At 40.4% G+C, this 17,240-nt stretch overlaps 4 protein-coding genes across 4 annotated transcripts in view; 1 reads left to right on the plus strand and 3 right to left on the minus strand.

The window, feature by feature from the left end:
- The window catches only part of LOC306968079 (NACHT, LRR and PYD domains-containing protein 5-like), a 429,270-nt gene that overhangs the window by 125,080 nt on the left and 286,950 nt on the right, over nt 1-17,240 (plus strand). The window lies entirely within an intron of this gene.
- On the minus strand, nt 2,723-3,541 carry LOC306968341 (olfactory receptor 10J1-like; the record flags this gene model as incomplete). Its single annotated transcript, XM_079563684.1, has 1 exon — nt 2,723-3,541. The coding sequence occupies one exon, from the start codon at nt 3,539-3,541 to the stop codon at nt 2,723-2,725; it is 819 nt and encodes a 272-aa protein (XP_079419810.1).
- On the minus strand, nt 7,190-8,149 carry LOC306968342 (olfactory receptor 10R2-like; the record flags this gene model as incomplete). The annotated part of the gene is made up of 1 exon (XM_079563685.1): nt 7,190-8,149. One exon carries the CDS (start codon nt 8,147-8,149, stop codon nt 7,190-7,192), a length of 960 nt encoding a protein of 319 aa, XP_079419811.1.
- Nucleotides 11,131-11,949, minus strand: LOC306968343 (olfactory receptor 51L1-like; the record flags this gene model as incomplete). Its single annotated transcript, XM_079563686.1, has 1 exon — nt 11,131-11,949. One exon carries the CDS (start codon nt 11,947-11,949, stop codon nt 11,131-11,133), a length of 819 nt encoding a protein of 272 aa, XP_079419812.1.

A 17,240-nucleotide genomic window follows, 5' to 3' on the forward strand; every position in this document is an offset into this window, starting at 1 on the left:
GCAGCTCATTTTCCCTCAATACAAACATGCTGTGTGTCTTTAATCTGGATTTTCTGAGGACTTTTTAGTCGCTGGGTTAGTTTTTCAGATGAATAAACCCCTGGGCATAAAACGGCATCAGAATGGCCAAAACTGTTAGCCGCGAGTTAGCAACGTTAGCCTGTATGTTGTAAACACTGCAGACGCTGCAGCGAGTTAGCAACGTTAGCCTGTATGTTGTAAACACTGCAGACGCTGCAGCGAGTTAGCAACGTTAGCCTGTATGTTGTAAACACTGCAGATGCTGCAGCGAGTTAGCAACGTTAGCCTGTATGTTGTAAACACTGCAGACGCTGCAGCGAGTTAGCAACGTTAGCCTGTATGTTGTAAACACTGCAGACGCTGCAGCGAGTTAGCAACGTTAGCCTGTATGTTGTAAACACTGCAGATGCTGCAGCGAGTTAGAAACGTTAGCCTGTATGTTGTAAACACTGCAGACACTGCAGCACTAACAACATTAAGCTCTGGTTAAATCCAGCTCAGACTCTGGTTTAGAGAGCGCAGTCTGTAATAAAGTCAGCTCTATGTGGATTATTGTGTTTACACTAAACTATTCTACAGTTTGTTGCTTCTTCTCTCCTCAGCTGAGAGCTGCGCCTCGTAGCTGCGCCTCGTAGCTGTGCAAAATCCAGCAGCTAGCAACAATATGCTAATGCTAGTGACAGCATGCTAATACTAGCGGCAACAAATGAAGTCTGGGACAAACAGGACTGGATCACCTAAAGTAATAAGATCAAACTGGCCACAGCTGGAGGGCCAAGTGTTTTATTTTAGTTCATGAAATGCTGGTAAAGAATAACTGATCTAACATATTTGTAAGGCACAAGTTTAGTCGTTAATATCAATGCAACCTAAAAGCCTGTTATGCAGCCAAGGATATTTACTGTAGAAAAGTCCAGTGATCCGTGTTTAATGTTTATATATTAGTTTATTAATAGATATCATTGATTAGTTAGTGGTGACCAGATGATGATAAGTTCTGCAGAGGATCGGCTTGAGTCATTTAGGGAAAATTCTGTTGAGATTAAGGCTGTCAAAATGAAAGCTTTAACTCACGATTAATAAATAAAATCACTCTCCTGGATCTGAGCCACACATGACCTCAAAGACAAAGCACCTGTGTTACCTACATATTGTAATTTATGGATCTCTAAGCTTTTTACATGGTACTTTTATGTAACAAAGGTGACAGAGAGCTACTTCTCCATCAAAGAGGCTTATCTAATAACTCAATTTCAACGATAATGACTTTAATTTTGTTCTTATACTTAAGTTTATGAAGCTTAAAGTTTCCAGAGTCTCTCCTTTTTTTGACATATACATGGTCGTCCCAGCTGAAAAACAAACATGAACAAACCAGTACTGTTAAACAATTGCCAAATATCTATTTTTTATTTAATAAAGAAATGTCTGAAGGCTGCCCCATATAGCACATGTGGAAAATGGGAGGACTACTTTCACTCCCCGTTGCCATGGGACGCAATATTCAAATTAATCTACAAAACTACTATCGATGTGCAAAATACTTATTTTCAAATTAAAATGATTTATAACTTCTTACCCACGGGTAAAATGTTAAAACTGTGGAATATGACAGAATCAGATGTTTGTCGTTTTTGTTGTCAGGAGTCGGAATCCACCCTGCATTTGTTTTGGTATTGTCATATTGTGTCTTTGTTTTGGGTAGAAGTTGAAAAAATGTGTTTAAGGATTGTTTTGTTTATGAAGCTTGATGTGGTTTCTGAGAATTCATTGACTGTCATGATTTAGTTAATTTAATTATTGTACTCGGTAAAAGGTTTATTTTTAAGGCCAAAAATAGATATTCACTTAATATTACTTTCTTTAAAACATTTATTCAGAATTTCTTAACTTTAGAAAAGTATATGGTTGAAACAGATAATGATGAAGTAGATGGGATGGTCTCAAATGCTTATTTTGAAAGTGTCATTATTGATTAGATTATATGAAATCTGTTGTTTTCCTAATTTGAGTGAACATATAAATAAAAGCGTGTGTTGCTGAGCCCGACCTGGACATGATCTGGACTGGACCTGGTTTTAAGAACCCTATAGACCTGGTCTGGTGAAGATAATGTCCTATATTTTTTGAAAAAAAAAAAAAAAAAAAAAATAATAGACAAAAAAAAGTTCCTAAAATAAAATTAAAACAATTCTGCATGAATTTTTAGTTAATGCAAAATGGTGCTGTCAATGGACCAGGAACACATGCACTTCCTGTTCCACGAACTTTGTTTCTTTGCTGACTGCAGTGATGTTTACTGTGGGAGCCAGAGTATTGATACTGTAGGTAACAGCCCTTTTGTGTGAATGAGTGTGAATGAGTGTAAATGGGGGTGGAGGGAGGGAGGGAGGGAGGGTTTTTGGGTTGGTGCACTATCTGTAAGTGTATCTTGTGCTTTTATGTTAAATGAATAATAAAAAAAACAATAAAAAAAAACAATTACCATTAAGTTACTTGTGCCCTCCAAAGTGGAAAGGTCCTCAGCTTGGTTTGATGATGGAGGTTTATGGACAAGTGCAGATTTGTGCTTCCTGACTGTGACAGACTGCAGAGAGAGTCTCGGTTCTATTATGTGGACCGTGTTTTTATTCCTAACAAAAATGACACAAATGAACAACTTGTATATTTAACATGACTAAAATTGGACAATAGTTCACACTTAAGTTCTCCTGAGTAACTTCGTCTTGACATGTTTAGCGATGGCAGCTCTGATCAGGGGCAGCTTCAGCCCATAGATGAGAGGGTTATTGAGCGAAGGCACGATCAGATACTCCATGGACAAAACAGCTGTGATTACTGGGTCGATTTTATTTGTGTCAAATCTGGCCAGCGACACCTCTAAAAATACCGAGCAGGAGTAGGTCACAAAGGTCAGTAAATGTGGGAGGCAGGTTTGCAGCGCCTTCCCTCTCACCTCAGCGCTGCCTCTTTTGCAGACGATGAGGATACGCATGTACGAGTAAAACACAAACAGCAGAGGGATTATTATTGTTGTAGCAGCCACATACCGGCCCACTATATCATTGGGAGTAGTGTCCACACAAGAATGTGCCACAACACGCCAGTTTGTGCAGAAAAACCCAGGTAGTTTGTTTCCACACAGAGGCAACTCAACAGTCAGTGATAAACAATGGCCAACAGCAAAAATGGGATAAACTACAGCGGCTGTCCAGAGACAAAACACTTTCCTTAAGGTCATTTTAGTGTGATAGTGAAGGGGCTGGCAGATGGCCACGAACCTGTCGTAAGCCATGGCTCCCAGGATTGTGAACTCACATGAAGCATATGTATAAATGACATAGATCTGAGTGAAACATGAAGGTCGTGAGATAAAATGAGTGTCCGACAACAGATCGTACAAAAACCTGGGAAAGAAACCAGAGGAGCCGTACAGTGAGTTCACAGACAAGCAGCAGATAAAGATATACATCGGCTGGTGCAGAGATTTCTCCAGAATAATAGTGACGAGGATGATCATGTTTGCAGAGATTATTGTCAAGTAAATCAACAAGCACAGTATGAAAAATAGATATCGAAGGCGTCCATAGTCGGAAAAAAGTGTCAGCTGGAAATAGGGGGGATTCTGGCTGAAGTTCCTCATTTCCTTTTGTGGTCTACAATAGGTCGGTGAAACAATGTGTTGGACATGCACAACAAGGATTTAGTTATTGTTGTGATGATCTCAACAAAAATGAGAAACTGTCACACACTCCACTGTCTTATACCTTTTCCACATAAACAGAACCACCCACTGAGAAGTTGTGGCCTATAGTAAAATGGTTGTCCCCAGGAGCAAAGGAGGTTTCATAAAAAAAAAAAAGTGTAATGCATTATTAGGATTTAGCAAGAAAAAACTTCAATAAGCTGATTAATCAATAGAAATCTTGGTGCTTTCAATGTTTTAATTCATTCACACAAAGTTTACAGCATTTAGAGGTTATTTTCCCGCATCCGCCACAGCCCAGTGAGAGCGGGACTGAAGGCTACGCGGAATATATTTCGAGCAGGGGCGAATCCGAGTATACAGGGGCTGGGGCATTGCAGGGGAACCACTGACAGAAAAACCGGCAGAGACTAACACAAATAAAAATATTATTTTATATTTATATTTCAGACTGCAAGGAAAAGCAGCTCATGTTTAAAAGACTCCTTAAAATGCTGTCCCGGTAATTTTGTCCATAGACTGGAGCATTTAAAATATATATAGTTTGAATTTTTTGGTGATTAAATATTAATTAAAATTTAAATAAAATCCATGAGATTTTAAAAAGTTTGATTTTAGCCTAAATGTTCAAAATCGCAGTATCTTGAGAACGCACTTGTTATTTTCAAGATTAAACACATTTTGAAAAGTAGACACGCTGGCGTTTGTGACTTGAGGTGACTTGCCGGCTAAAGCAAGACCTGACTTGACTTGACTTGACAAAAGCTAAGACTTGACTTGACTTGACTTGAGCCCATGACCGATTGACTTGGACTTGCTTGGGACTTGGACCTTCACGACTTGGACTTGACTCGAGACTTGAATTTCGTGACTCACTCCCTCCTCTGGTAAATAGAGTGAATTCCCCGGGCCGTTTAAAGATTTGTAGAGAGGGTGCTCGGTCGAAATGTGAAGCAATATTGCCGTGTGACCCATATAGCAGGAGGAACACACAGAGAGGCGGACAGGAAGCAGCCGGACTGAACTTCCTGTGATAGTACAGTCCGGAAAAAGCTGAATTTGCAGCCAGAAACGTCCAAATTAAAACTTCTTTCGCTAACAGAGGGTTAGTGTAAGTCCATAGGAGTCTAAAACTGTGGCTTTTGTGATTTAAGGGGTAATTTGGAAAATTTGGACTCTGACTGAGTCCAACATGCTGCCAGGCAAAGAACTCTGGCTATTTTCATGGAGGATGGGCGGGCCACTTATTAACCACTTACAAGCCATTTACAAGCCAATTTAAAGGCATTTTTGGCAAGAGCGGTTGCTTGTGCACACCATTAGCTCCAGGTGGGGAATGTGCACGCGCGCCGGATTGGGTCCGTTCCAATCCGACAAAGGCTGTGAAAGATATGAGGCTTTGAAATTTGCTGAAAATGGCCTCTCAGTTGCGGCCTTGTCATGACCACGCCCAATAATTTAAAAAAAAATGTAGTAGATGATTTTGAAAGCCACATGGGTTTGGGACATGTTGGGCAAAATTGGAGGCTTTCCATTGAAAACTCGGGGATCAGGGCCAGAAGTTCAAGAGGTACGATTTTGAAGGTTTGAGGTTTGGGCCAAGATGGCCGACTTCCTGTAGCATTTAGGGCGGGGTCATAATATCATTTTTGACATGTCTTGACGTGGTGTATGTCCTTGGCCAATGTCACTTTTGTACGGTAATTTTTTTTTGCGACCGGGCTCACATTGACTCAATGTAAACTGCCTGTTTGAGGGGGCGCCACTGAGCATTCTTTTACTATTCTCTCTCACAAACCCCACCCAAAATTAGAGCTTGCGGAGCACTACGTTTTGACCCCTGTTACTTGCATATCGGTTCACGTTTGCTACGTGAATTCTTGCGTTTTCGTCCCCCATTATCGATATTAATTAGTCCCTCGTGAGACACTGCGTGTCCGTTGCTCGGGCCTAAATATAACCGTGATTAATTTAATTAATCACATGAAATACTTTGACCAAACACACTCCTGGATCTGAACACACACATGACCTGAAAGACAAAGCACCTGTATTACCTAGGCCTACATATTGTAGTCCAGGGATCTCCAAGCTTTTTACATGACTGACTACTTTTATGTAACAAAAGTGACAGGGAACTACTTATGCATGAAACGAAAATGACTTTAATTGTGTCCTTATTCTCTACTTTATGAACCTAAAAGTTTCCAGATTCTGTTCAAAATGGTCATCACCCACAGTAAATCTAAAATGCGATTAATGTTGAGTGAGAGCTACTGTTTAGAGATCCCCGTTTCCCATAGAATTATGAAACTGTGAATATTTGGCTAATGAAATGTGAGCAAATGATTTAAATTACTGGTTTATTTATTTATGGTTTATTTGGTAGGGACAGTGCAAGTTAATGAACAAGCCACACCGGATTGTAGCCTTAGGCTAATTTCACCAGTTCACCAGTAATGATTGGTATTATACAGTTTAAGGAAATACTCCATGTCACCACACAGATAAATCGCTCCAGATTGATGCTCACTGATAACCTGTACAATGCGTTCCATTATGTAATATACAATGTACGGTAAAATGTAAATGATGTCTGTGTCTCGTTATAACACTGAAAGAATGAACTGAATGTAAGTCATAGGAAAGTGCACACGTGTTATTATGTGTCTACTTGCGTGTGGAAACAAAATCAATTCCAAATTGACAGGCTGTTGAACAAAAAAGGAGAAAAAATATATATATTATAAAAAACAATTATAAAAAGTCTCTACTGGATATGTACAGCATGAGGGTGATTAATAATGGTGAATGAGGGGTAGGCACTCATAAGCTCTGATTCAGCCTACTCCTTTTGAGCATAATTGTGATGAAATGTTTAAATAACTGTAAAAATATGAATGTAAACAGCTCAAATAAACAGCTCAATCAATCAAAATGTCAGGGATTAATCAAATTTCACACTTTTTTAAAAATAAATACATTGAATCACAATAAAAAAAAATAATCTATTGAAAGCGCTAGTTGTGATGAAATCATTCTGCAGATTCTTTGGTTTCTAGTTCATGGGGATAATCTTCTTGGCGATGGTTAGGTCTTCTTTCTTTCTCTCCTTTTTTTTTTCAAATCCCTCTTTCATTTTGAATCTTGACATAGGTGTTGTTCCGAGCTCAAATGAATGATAAAACGTGTGAGTTTTGCTCAAAAAACTTGTTTATTATGGATGCATATACATACCAGTACTGTGAGACAATTTGGCAACCATTAAAGTACTGGTGCCCTCCAAAATGGAACGGTCCTCAGCCTGGTTTGATGATGGAGGTTTATGGACAAGCACAGTGTTGTGATTCTTGACTGTGACAGACTGCAGAGTCTCAGCTGTGTTATGTGGGTCGTTTTTTTTCCAATTACCACAAATTACCACAAATAAACAATGTGTATGTATTCACGTTTGTCACTTTTTTAAAGTGACAAGCGTGGACAGCATCTACTGAGTAACTTTATCTTGACACGTTTAGCGATGGCAGCTCTGATCAGGGGCAGCTTCAGCCCATAGATGAGAGGGTTATTGAGCGAAGGCACGATCAGATACTCCATTGACAAAACAGCTGTGATTACTGGGTTGATTTTATTTGTGTCAAATCTGGCCAGCGACACCTCGAAAAATACCGAGCAGGAATACGTCACAAAGGTCAATAAATGTGGGAGGCAGGTTTGCAGCGCCTTCCCTCTCACCTCAGCGCTGCCTCTTTTGCAGACGATGAGGATACGCATGTAAGAGTAAAGCACGAACAGCAGAGGGATTATTATTGTTGTAGCAGCCACATACCGGCCCACGATATCATTGGGAGTAGTGTCCACACAAGAATTTGCCACAACACGCCAGTTTGTGCAGAAAAGCCCAGGTAGTTTGTTTCCACAAAGAGGCAACTCAACAGTCATAAATACACCGGAGCCGATGGCAAAAGCAGGATAAACTACAGCAGCTGTCCAGAGACAAACCACCTTCTTTACGGTCATTTTAGTGTGATAGTGAAGGGGCTGGCAGATGGCCACGAGTCTGTCGTAAGCCATGGCTCCCAGGATCGTGAACTCACATGAAGCGTAAGTATAAATGACATAGATCTGAGTGAAACATGAAGGTCGTGAGATAAAATGAGTGTCCGACAACAGATCGTACAAAAACCTTAGAAAGAAACCAGTGGAGCCGTACAGTGAGTTTACAGACAAGCAGCAGATAAAGATATACATCGGCTGGTGCAGAGATTTCTCCAGAATAATAGTGACGAGGACGACCATGTTTGCAGAGATTATTGTCAAGTAAATCAACAAGCACAGTATGAAAAATAGATATTGTAGGCGTCCATGGTTGGAAAAAAGTGTCAGCTGGAAATAGGGGGAATTCTGGCTGAAGTTCCTCATTTCTTTTTGCGATCTACACTAGGAGTCTAAAGATCAATGTGTTGGACATGCACAACAAGGATTTAGTTATTGTTGTGATGCTCTCAACAGAAATGAGAAACTGTCCTCACACTGCACTGTCTTATACTGTTTCCACATAAACAGAACCACCTCCACAGAAGAAGGAGCCAATAGTAAAATGGTCGTCCCCTGGAGCAAAGGAAACCTCCTCCTACAAAAAAAAAAAACATAATGCATTATTAGGATTTAGCAAGAATAAACTTAAATAAGTAGGAGAGTCAAAGACGAATGATTTCTGTCATGGGCTGACAGAACCTGCCAGGGTTTTGTGTAAGAGATAATGTATTGAACGCTGGTCATTACACTTATTATACGGCCATTTGCCAACTGAACACACACAGCATAAACTTCGTACACTTTTATCAAGGCCGAAAGGTTTATTTAATGATTTCTGCGGCACATAGTTTCCAAAAGTTTGCGCGTTGCTTGGCAACGTTTGGCTAGGCTTGTAGCTAGCCGAGCTACTTAGTTGAAGGTAGGGATGCACCGATACCACTTTTTCTAAAATCGGTACGAGTACGAGTACTTGGATTTAAGTACTCGCCGATACCGAATACCGATACGAGTACAAGGCATTTTCTTCAACGTTCTTACTTTTTTCACAGCAGATTGGTTTGTAGTTAGTTCATTTACTCTTTTTGTACTTCATGTACATTTCCTTAAGTAAAGTAGGCGGCACATTTAAGAGCAGTTATATTAGAATTGTGCTGATGCAATTTTTTTTTTTTTTTTCATTCAATATAATTTTTAATGTTTATTGCTCTGTCCATCAAAGACAGAAAAGCCCATGTCCTAAAGCTCCCAATGCCTGAGCTTTATTCATTTATGTGTTTTTATTTCACAATAGTACTTCAGCTCCTGTAGATTTTCTCGTGTGTTTGTAGTAACTTAGCGAGAAGCTACAGCGTTTTCATTGTTCTGCTGCAGCTCATTTTCCCTCAATATAAACATGCTGTATGTCTTTACTTTGGATTTTCTGAGGACTTTTTAGTCGCTGGGTTAGTTTTTCAGATGAATAAACCCCTGGGCATAAAACGGCGTCAGAATGGCCTAAACTGTTAGCCGCGAGTTAGCAACGTTAGCCTGTATGTTGTAAACACTGCAGACGCTGTAGCACCAACAACATTAAGCTCTGGTTAAATCCAGCTCAGACTCTGGTTTAGAGAGCGCAGTCTGTAATAAAGTCAGCTCTATGTGGATTATTGTGTTTACACTAAACAATTCTACAGTTTGTTGCTTCTTCTCTCCTCAGCTGAGAGCTGCGCCTCGTAGCCGCGCCTCGTAGCCGCGCCTCGTAGCTGCGCTGGCCGCACGTCAAATGGTATCGGTTTCTGGTATCGGGACCTCATGAATGAGTACGAGTATGAGTACAAGCATGTCGTATCGGCCCGATACCCGATTCTGGTATCGGTATCGGTGCATCCCTAGTTGAAGGTGCGGTTGGAGGAATGGTGGTGAATCTCGAGGTAAGTGGAAAGTCGGACTCCCGTTAACTTCACGAGCGATTCCCCGACTTCTCTCGCAGAGACGGGGACAGAGATCGTGTCCTCGACTATGTTCGTGCGGAGTGATGTGAAAGACCTGTATTACAAGTACGAACTCCGGCTTCGGTCATTATTTTTTGCTGAGGTCCTCTATGAGAAAATGATGACCGGTAGAACGTTGGAAAATCCCCACCAATCCGAACCGGTATCAGAGCCGATATTGCCAATTACATGATGCCGGTTTGGGTATCGATTCCAAATATCTTATACTAGACCCATACCTGTTCTCACCGTATTAAAATCACAACTTTCACCAACTGCATCTTCGTGAATATAGACGTGCTGTACCTCATTTAGAAACACAGAACCCGGAGAATCTCTGAGTTTGTTTTAGCCTCTGTAAAGTGTTTTTGATCGCTGTGCAAAATGCAGCAGCTAGCAACAATATGCTAATGCTAGCGACAGCATGCTATTTATACCGACTGCATGCTAATGCTAGTGACAGCATGCTAATACTAGCGGCAACAAATGACGTCTGGGACAAACAGGACTGGATCACCTAAAGTAATCAAATCAAACTGGCCACAGCTGGAGGGCCAAGTGTTTGATTTTAGTTCATGAAATGCTGGTAAAGAATAACTGATCTCACGTGTTTGTAAGGCACAAGTTTAGTCGTTTATATCAATGCAACCTAAAAGCCTGTCATGTAGCTAAGGATTTTTACTGTAGAAAAGTCCAGTGATCCGTGTTTAATGTTTATATATTAGTTTATTAATAGATATCATTGTTAGTTAGTGGTGACCAGATGATGAGAAGTTCTGCAGAGGATCGGCTTGAGTCATTTAGGGAAAATTCTGTTGAGATTAAGGCAAAATTAAAGCTTTAACTCACGATTAATAAAGAAAAAACACACTCCTGGATCTGAGCCACACATGACCTCAAAGACAAAGCACCTGCATTACCTACAGATTGTAATTTATGGATCTCTAAGCTTTTTACATGGTACTTTTATGTAACAAAGGTGACAGAGAGCTACTTCTCCATCAAAGAGGCTTATCTAATTATTAAATTTCAACGATAATGACTTTAATTTTGTTCTTATACTTAAGTTTATGAAGCTTAAAGTTTCCAGAGTCTCTCCTTTTTTTTAAATCCCTCTCTTTAATTTTAACATATACATGGTCGTCCCAGCTGAAAAATAAACATGAACAAACCAGTACTGTTAAACAATTAACATTAAACTACTGGTGCCCTAAAATGGAAAGGTCCTCAGCTTGGTTTGATGATGGAGGTTAAAGGATAAGCGCAGATTTGTGCTTCTTGACTGTGCCAGACTGCAGAGAGTCTCGTTCTATTATGTGGACCGTGTTTTTATTCCTAACAAAAATAACACAAATGAACAAATTGTATATTTAGCATGACTAAAACAGTTCACACTTAAATTCTCCTGAGTAACTTTGTCTTGACATGTTTAGCGATGGCAGCTCTGATCAGGGGCAGCTTCAGCCCATAGATGAGAGGGTTATTGAGCGAAGGCACGATCAGATACTCCAGAGACAAAACAGCTGTGATTATTGGGTTGATTTTATTTGTGTCAAATCTGGCCAGCGACACCTCTAAAAATACCGAGCAGGAATACGTCACAAAGGTCAATAAATGTGGGAGGCAGGTTTGCAGCGCCTTCCCTCTCACCTCAGCGCTGCCTCTTTTGCAGACGATGAGGATACGCATGTACGAGTAAAGCACGAACAGCAGAGGGATTATTACAGTCGTAGCAGTCAGATACATGCCCACGATATCATTGGGAGTAGTGTCCACACAAGAATGTGCCACAACACGCCAGTTTGTGCATAAAAACCCAGGTAGTTTGTTTCCACATAGAGGCAACTCAACAGACAGAGACAAACCCCAGCCGATGGCAAAAGCTGGATAAACTACAGCAGCTGTCCAGAGACAAAACACTTTCCTTATGGTCATTTTAGTGTGATAGTGAAGGGGCTGGCAGATGGCCACGAACCTGTCGTAAGCCATGGCTCCCAGGATCGTGAACTCACATGAAGCGCATGTATAAATGACATATATTTGTGTGAAACATGAAGGTCGTGAGATAAAATGAGTGTCCGACAACAGATCGTACAAAAACCTGGGAAAGAAACCAGAGGAGCCGTACAGTGAGTTCACAGACAAGCAGCAGATAAAGATATACATCGGCTGGTGCAGAGATTTCTCCAGAATAATAGTGACGAGGATGATCATGTTTGCAGAGATTATTGTCAAGTAAATCAACAAGCACAGTATGAGAAATAGATATCGAAGGCGTCCATAGTCGGAAAAAAGTGTCAGCTGGAAATAGGGGGGATTCTGGCTGAAGTTCCTCATTTCCTTTTGTGGTCTACAATAGGTCGGTGAAACAATGTGTTGGACATGCACAACAAGGATTTAGTTATTGTTGTGATGATCTCAACAAAAATGAGAAACTGTCACACACTCCACTGTCTTATACCTTTTCCACATAAACAGAACCACCCACTGAGAAGTTGTGGCCTATAGTAAAATGGTTGTCCCCAGGAGCAAAGGAGGTTTCATAAAAAAAAAAGTGTAATGCATTATTAGGATTTAGCAAGAAAAAACTTCAATAAGCTGATTAATCAATAGAAATCTTGGTGCTTTCAATGTTTTAATTCATTCACACAAAGTTTACAGCATTTAGAGGTTATTTTCCCGCATCCGCCACAGCCCAGTGAGAGCGGGACTGAAGGCTACGCGGAATATATTTCGAGCAGGGGCGAATCCGAGTATACAGGGGCTGGGGCATTGCAGGGGAACCACTGACAGAAAAACCGGCAGAGACTAACACAAATAAAAATATTATTTTATATTTATATTTCAGACTGCAAGGAAAAGCAGCTCATGTTTAAAAGACTCCTTAAAATGCTGTCCCGGTAATTTTGTCCATAGACTGGAGCATTTAAAATATATATAGTTTGAATTTTTTGGTGATTAAATATTAATTAAACTTTAAATAAAATCCATGAGATTTTAAAAAGTTTGATTTTAGCCTAAATGTTCAAAATTGCAGTATCTTGAGAACGCACTTGTTATTTTCAAGATTAAACACATTTTGAAAAGTAGACACGCTGGCGTTTGTGACTTGAGGTGACTTGCCGGCTAAAGCAAGACCTGACTTGACTTGACTTGACAAAAGCTAAGACTTGACTTGACTTGACTTGAGCCCATGACCGATTGACTTGGACTTGCTTGGGACTTGGACCTTCACGACTTGGACTTGACTCGAGACTTGCATTTCGTGACTCACTCCCTCCTCTGGTAAATAGAGTGAATTCCCCGGGCCGTTTAAAGATTTGTAGAGAGGGTGCTCGGTCGAAATGTGAAGCAATATTGCCGTGTGACCCATATAGCAGGAGGAACACACAGAGAGGCGGACAGGAAGCAGCCGGACTGAACTTCCTGTGATAGTACAGTCCGGAAAAAGCTGAATTTGCAGCCAGAAACGTCCAAATTAAAACTTCTTTCGCTAACAGAGGGTTAGTGTAAGTCCATAGGAGTCTAAAACTGTGGCTTTTGTGATTTAAGGGGTAATTTGGAAAATTTGGACTCTGACTGAGTCCAACATGCTGCCAGGCAAAGAACTCTGGCTATTTTCATGGAGGATGGGCGGGCCACTTATTAACCACTTACAAGCCATTTACAAGCCAATTTAAAGGCATTTTTGGCAAGAGCGGTTGCGTGTGCACACCATTAGCTCCAGGTGGGGAATGTGCACGCGCGCCGGATTGGGTCCGTTCCAATCCGACAAAGGCTGTGAAAGATATGAGGCTTTGAAATTTGCTGAAAATGGCCTCTCAGTTGCGGCCTTGTCATGACCACGCCCAATAATTTTAAAAAAAATGTAGTAGATGATTTTGAAAGCCACATGGGTTTGGGACATGTTGGGCAAAATTGGAGGCTTTCCATTGAAAACTCGGGGATCAGGGCCAGAAGTTCAAGAGGTACGATTTTGAAGGTTTGAGGTTTGGGCCAAGATGGCCGACTTCCTGTAGCATTTAGGGCGGGGTCATAATATCATTTTTGACATGTCTTGACGTGGTGTATGTCCTTGGCCAATGTCACTTTTGTACGGTAATTTTTTTTTGCGACCGGGCTCACATTGACTCAATGTAAACTGCCTGTTTGAGGGGGCGCCACTGAGCATTCTTTTACTATTCTCTCTCACAAACCCCACCCAAAATTAGAGCTTGCGGAGCACTACGTTTTGACCCCTGTTACTTGCATATCGGTTCACGTTTGCTACGTGAATTCTTGCGTTTTCGTCCCCCATTATCGATATTAATTAGTCCCTCGTGAGACACTGCGTGTCCGTTGCTCGGGCCTAAATATAACCGTGATTAATTTAATTAATCACATGAAATACTTTGACCAAACACACTCCTGGATCTGAACACACACATGACCTGAAAGACAAAGCACCTGTATTACCTAGGCCTACATATTGTAGTCCAGGGATCTCCAAGCTTTTTACATGACTGACTACTTTTATGTAACAAAAGTGACAGGGAACTACTTATGCATGAAACGAAAATGACTTTAATTGTGTCCTTATTCTCTACTTTATGAACCTAAAAGTTTCCAGATTCTGTTCAAAATGGTCATCACCCACAGTAAATCTAAAATGCGATTAATGTTGAGTGAGAGCTACTGTTTAGAGATCCCCGTTTCCCATAGAATTATGAAACTGTGAATATTTGGCTAATGAAATGTGAGCAAATGATTTAAATTACTGGTTTATTTATTTATGGTTTATTTGGTAGGGACAGTGCAAGTTAATGAACAAGCCACACCGGATTGTAGCCTTAGGCTAATTTCACCAGTTCACCAGTAATGATTGGTATTATACAGTTTAAGGAAATACTCCATGTCACCACACAGATAAATCGCTCCAGATTGATGCTCACTGATAACCTGTACAATGCGTTCCATTATGTAATATACAATGTACGGTAAAATGTAAATGATGTCTGTGTCTCGTTATAACACTGAAAGAATGAACTGAATGTAAGTCATAGGAAAGTGCACACGTGTTATTATGTGTCTACTTGCGTGTGGAAACAAAATCAATTCCAAATTGACAGGCTGTTGAACAAAAAAGGAGAAAAAATATATATATTATAAAAAACAATTATAAAAAGTCTCTACTGGATATGTACAGCATGAGGGTGATTAATAATGGTGAATGAGGGGTAGGCACTCATAAGCTCTGATTCAGCCTACTCCTTTTGAGCATAATTGTGATGAAATGTTTAAATAACTGTAAAAATATGAATGTAAACAGCTCAAATAAACAGCTCAATCAATCAAAATGTCAGGGATTAATCAAATTTCACACTTTTTTAAAAATAAATACATTGAATCACAATAAAAAAAAAAAATCTATTGAAAGCGCTAGTTGTGATGAAATCATTCTGCAGATTCTTTGGTTTCTAGTTCATGGGGATAATCTTCTTGGCGATGGTTAGGTCTTCTTTCTTTCTCTCCTTTTTTTTTTCAAATCCCTCTTTCATTTTGAATCTTGACATAGGTGTTGTTCCGAGCTCAAATGAATGATAAAACGTGTGAGTTTTGCTCAAAAAACTTGTTTATTATGGATGCATATACATACCAGTACTGTGAGACAATTTGGCAACCATTAAAGTACTGGTGCCCTCCAAAATGGAACGGTCCTCAGCCTGGTTTGATGATGGAGGTTTATGGACAAGCACAGTGTTGTGATTCTTGACTGTGACAGACTGCAGAGTCTCAGCTGTGTTATGTGGGTCGTTTTTTTTCCAATTACCACAAATTACCACAAATAAACAATGTGTATGTATTCACGTTTGTCACTTTTTTAAAGTGACAAGCGTGGACAGCATCTACTGAGTAACTTTATCTTGACACGTTTAGCGATGGCAGCTCTGATCAGGGGCAGCTTCAGCCCATAGATGAGAGGGTTATTGAGCGAAGGCACGATCAGATACTCCATTGACAAAACAGCTGTGATTACTGGGTTGATTTTATTTGTGTCAAATCTGGCCAGCGACACCTCGAAAAATACCGAGCAGGAATACGTCACAAAGGTCAATAAATGTGGGAGGCAGGTTTGCAGCGCCTTCCCTCTCACCTCAGCGCTGCCTCTTTTGCAGACGATGAGGATACGCATGTAAGAGTAAAGCACGAACAGCAGAGGGATTATTATTGTTGTAGCAGCCACATACCGGCCCACGATATCATTGGGAGTAGTGTCCACACAAGAATTTGCCACAACACGCCAGTTTGTGCAGAAAAGCCCAGGTAGTTTGTTTCCACAAAGAGGCAACTCAACAGTCATAAATACACCGGAGCCGATGGCAAAAGCAGGATAAACTACAGCAGCTGTCCAGAGACAAACCACCTTCTTTACGGTCATTTTAGTGTGATAGTGAAGGGGCTGGCAGATGGCCACGAACCTGTCGTAAGCCATGGCTCCCAGGATCGTGAACTCACATGAAGCGTAAGTATAAATGACATAGATCTGAGTGAAACATGAAGGTCGTGAGATAAAATGAGTGTCCGACAACAGATCGTACAAAAACCTGAGAAAGAAACCAGTGGAGCCATACAGTGAGTTTACAGACAAGCAGCAGATAAAGATATACATCGGCTGGTGCAGAGATTTCTCCAGAATAATAGTGACGAGGACGACCATGTTTGCAGAGATTATTGTCAAGTAAATCAACAAGCACAGTATGAAAAATAGATATTGTAGGCGTCCATGGTTGGAAAAAAGTGTCAGCTGGAAATAGGGGGAATTCTGGCTGAAGTTCCTCATTTCTTTTTGCGATCTTCACTAGGAGTCTAAAGATCAATGTGTTGGACATGCACAACAAGGATTTAGTTATTGTTGTGATGCTCTCAACAAAAATGAGAAACTGTCCTCACACTGCACTGTCTTATACTGTTTCCACATAAACAGAACCACCTCCACAGAAGAAGGAGCCAATAGTAAAATGGTCGTCCCCTGGAGCAAAGGAAACCTACAAAAAAAAAAACATAATGCATTATTAGGATTTAGCAAGAATAAACTTAAATAAGTAGGAGAGTCAAAGACGAATGATTTCTGTCATGGGCTGACAGAACCTGCCAGGGTTTTGTGTAAGGGATAATGTATTGAACGCTGGTCATTACACTTATTATACGGCCATTTGCCAACTGAACACACACAGCATAGACTTCGTACACTTTTATCAAGGCCGAAAGGTTTATTTAATGATTTCTGCGGCACATAGTTTCCAAAGGTTTGCGCGTTGCTTGGCAACGTTTTGCTAGGCTTGTAGCTAGCCGAGCTACTTAGTTGAAGGTAGGGATGCACCGATACCACTTTTTCTAAAATCGGTAAGAGTACGAGTACTTGGATTTAAGTACTCGCCGATACCGAATACCGATACGAGTACAAGGCATTTTCTTCAACGTTCTTACTTTTTTCACAGCAGATTGGTTTGTAGTTAGTTCATTTA

Source organism: Gobius niger (assembly GCF_951799975.1).
Source record: "Gobius niger genome assembly, chromosome: 9".
Classification (NCBI taxonomy): Eukaryota; Metazoa; Chordata; class Actinopteri; order Gobiiformes; family Gobiidae; genus Gobius; species Gobius niger.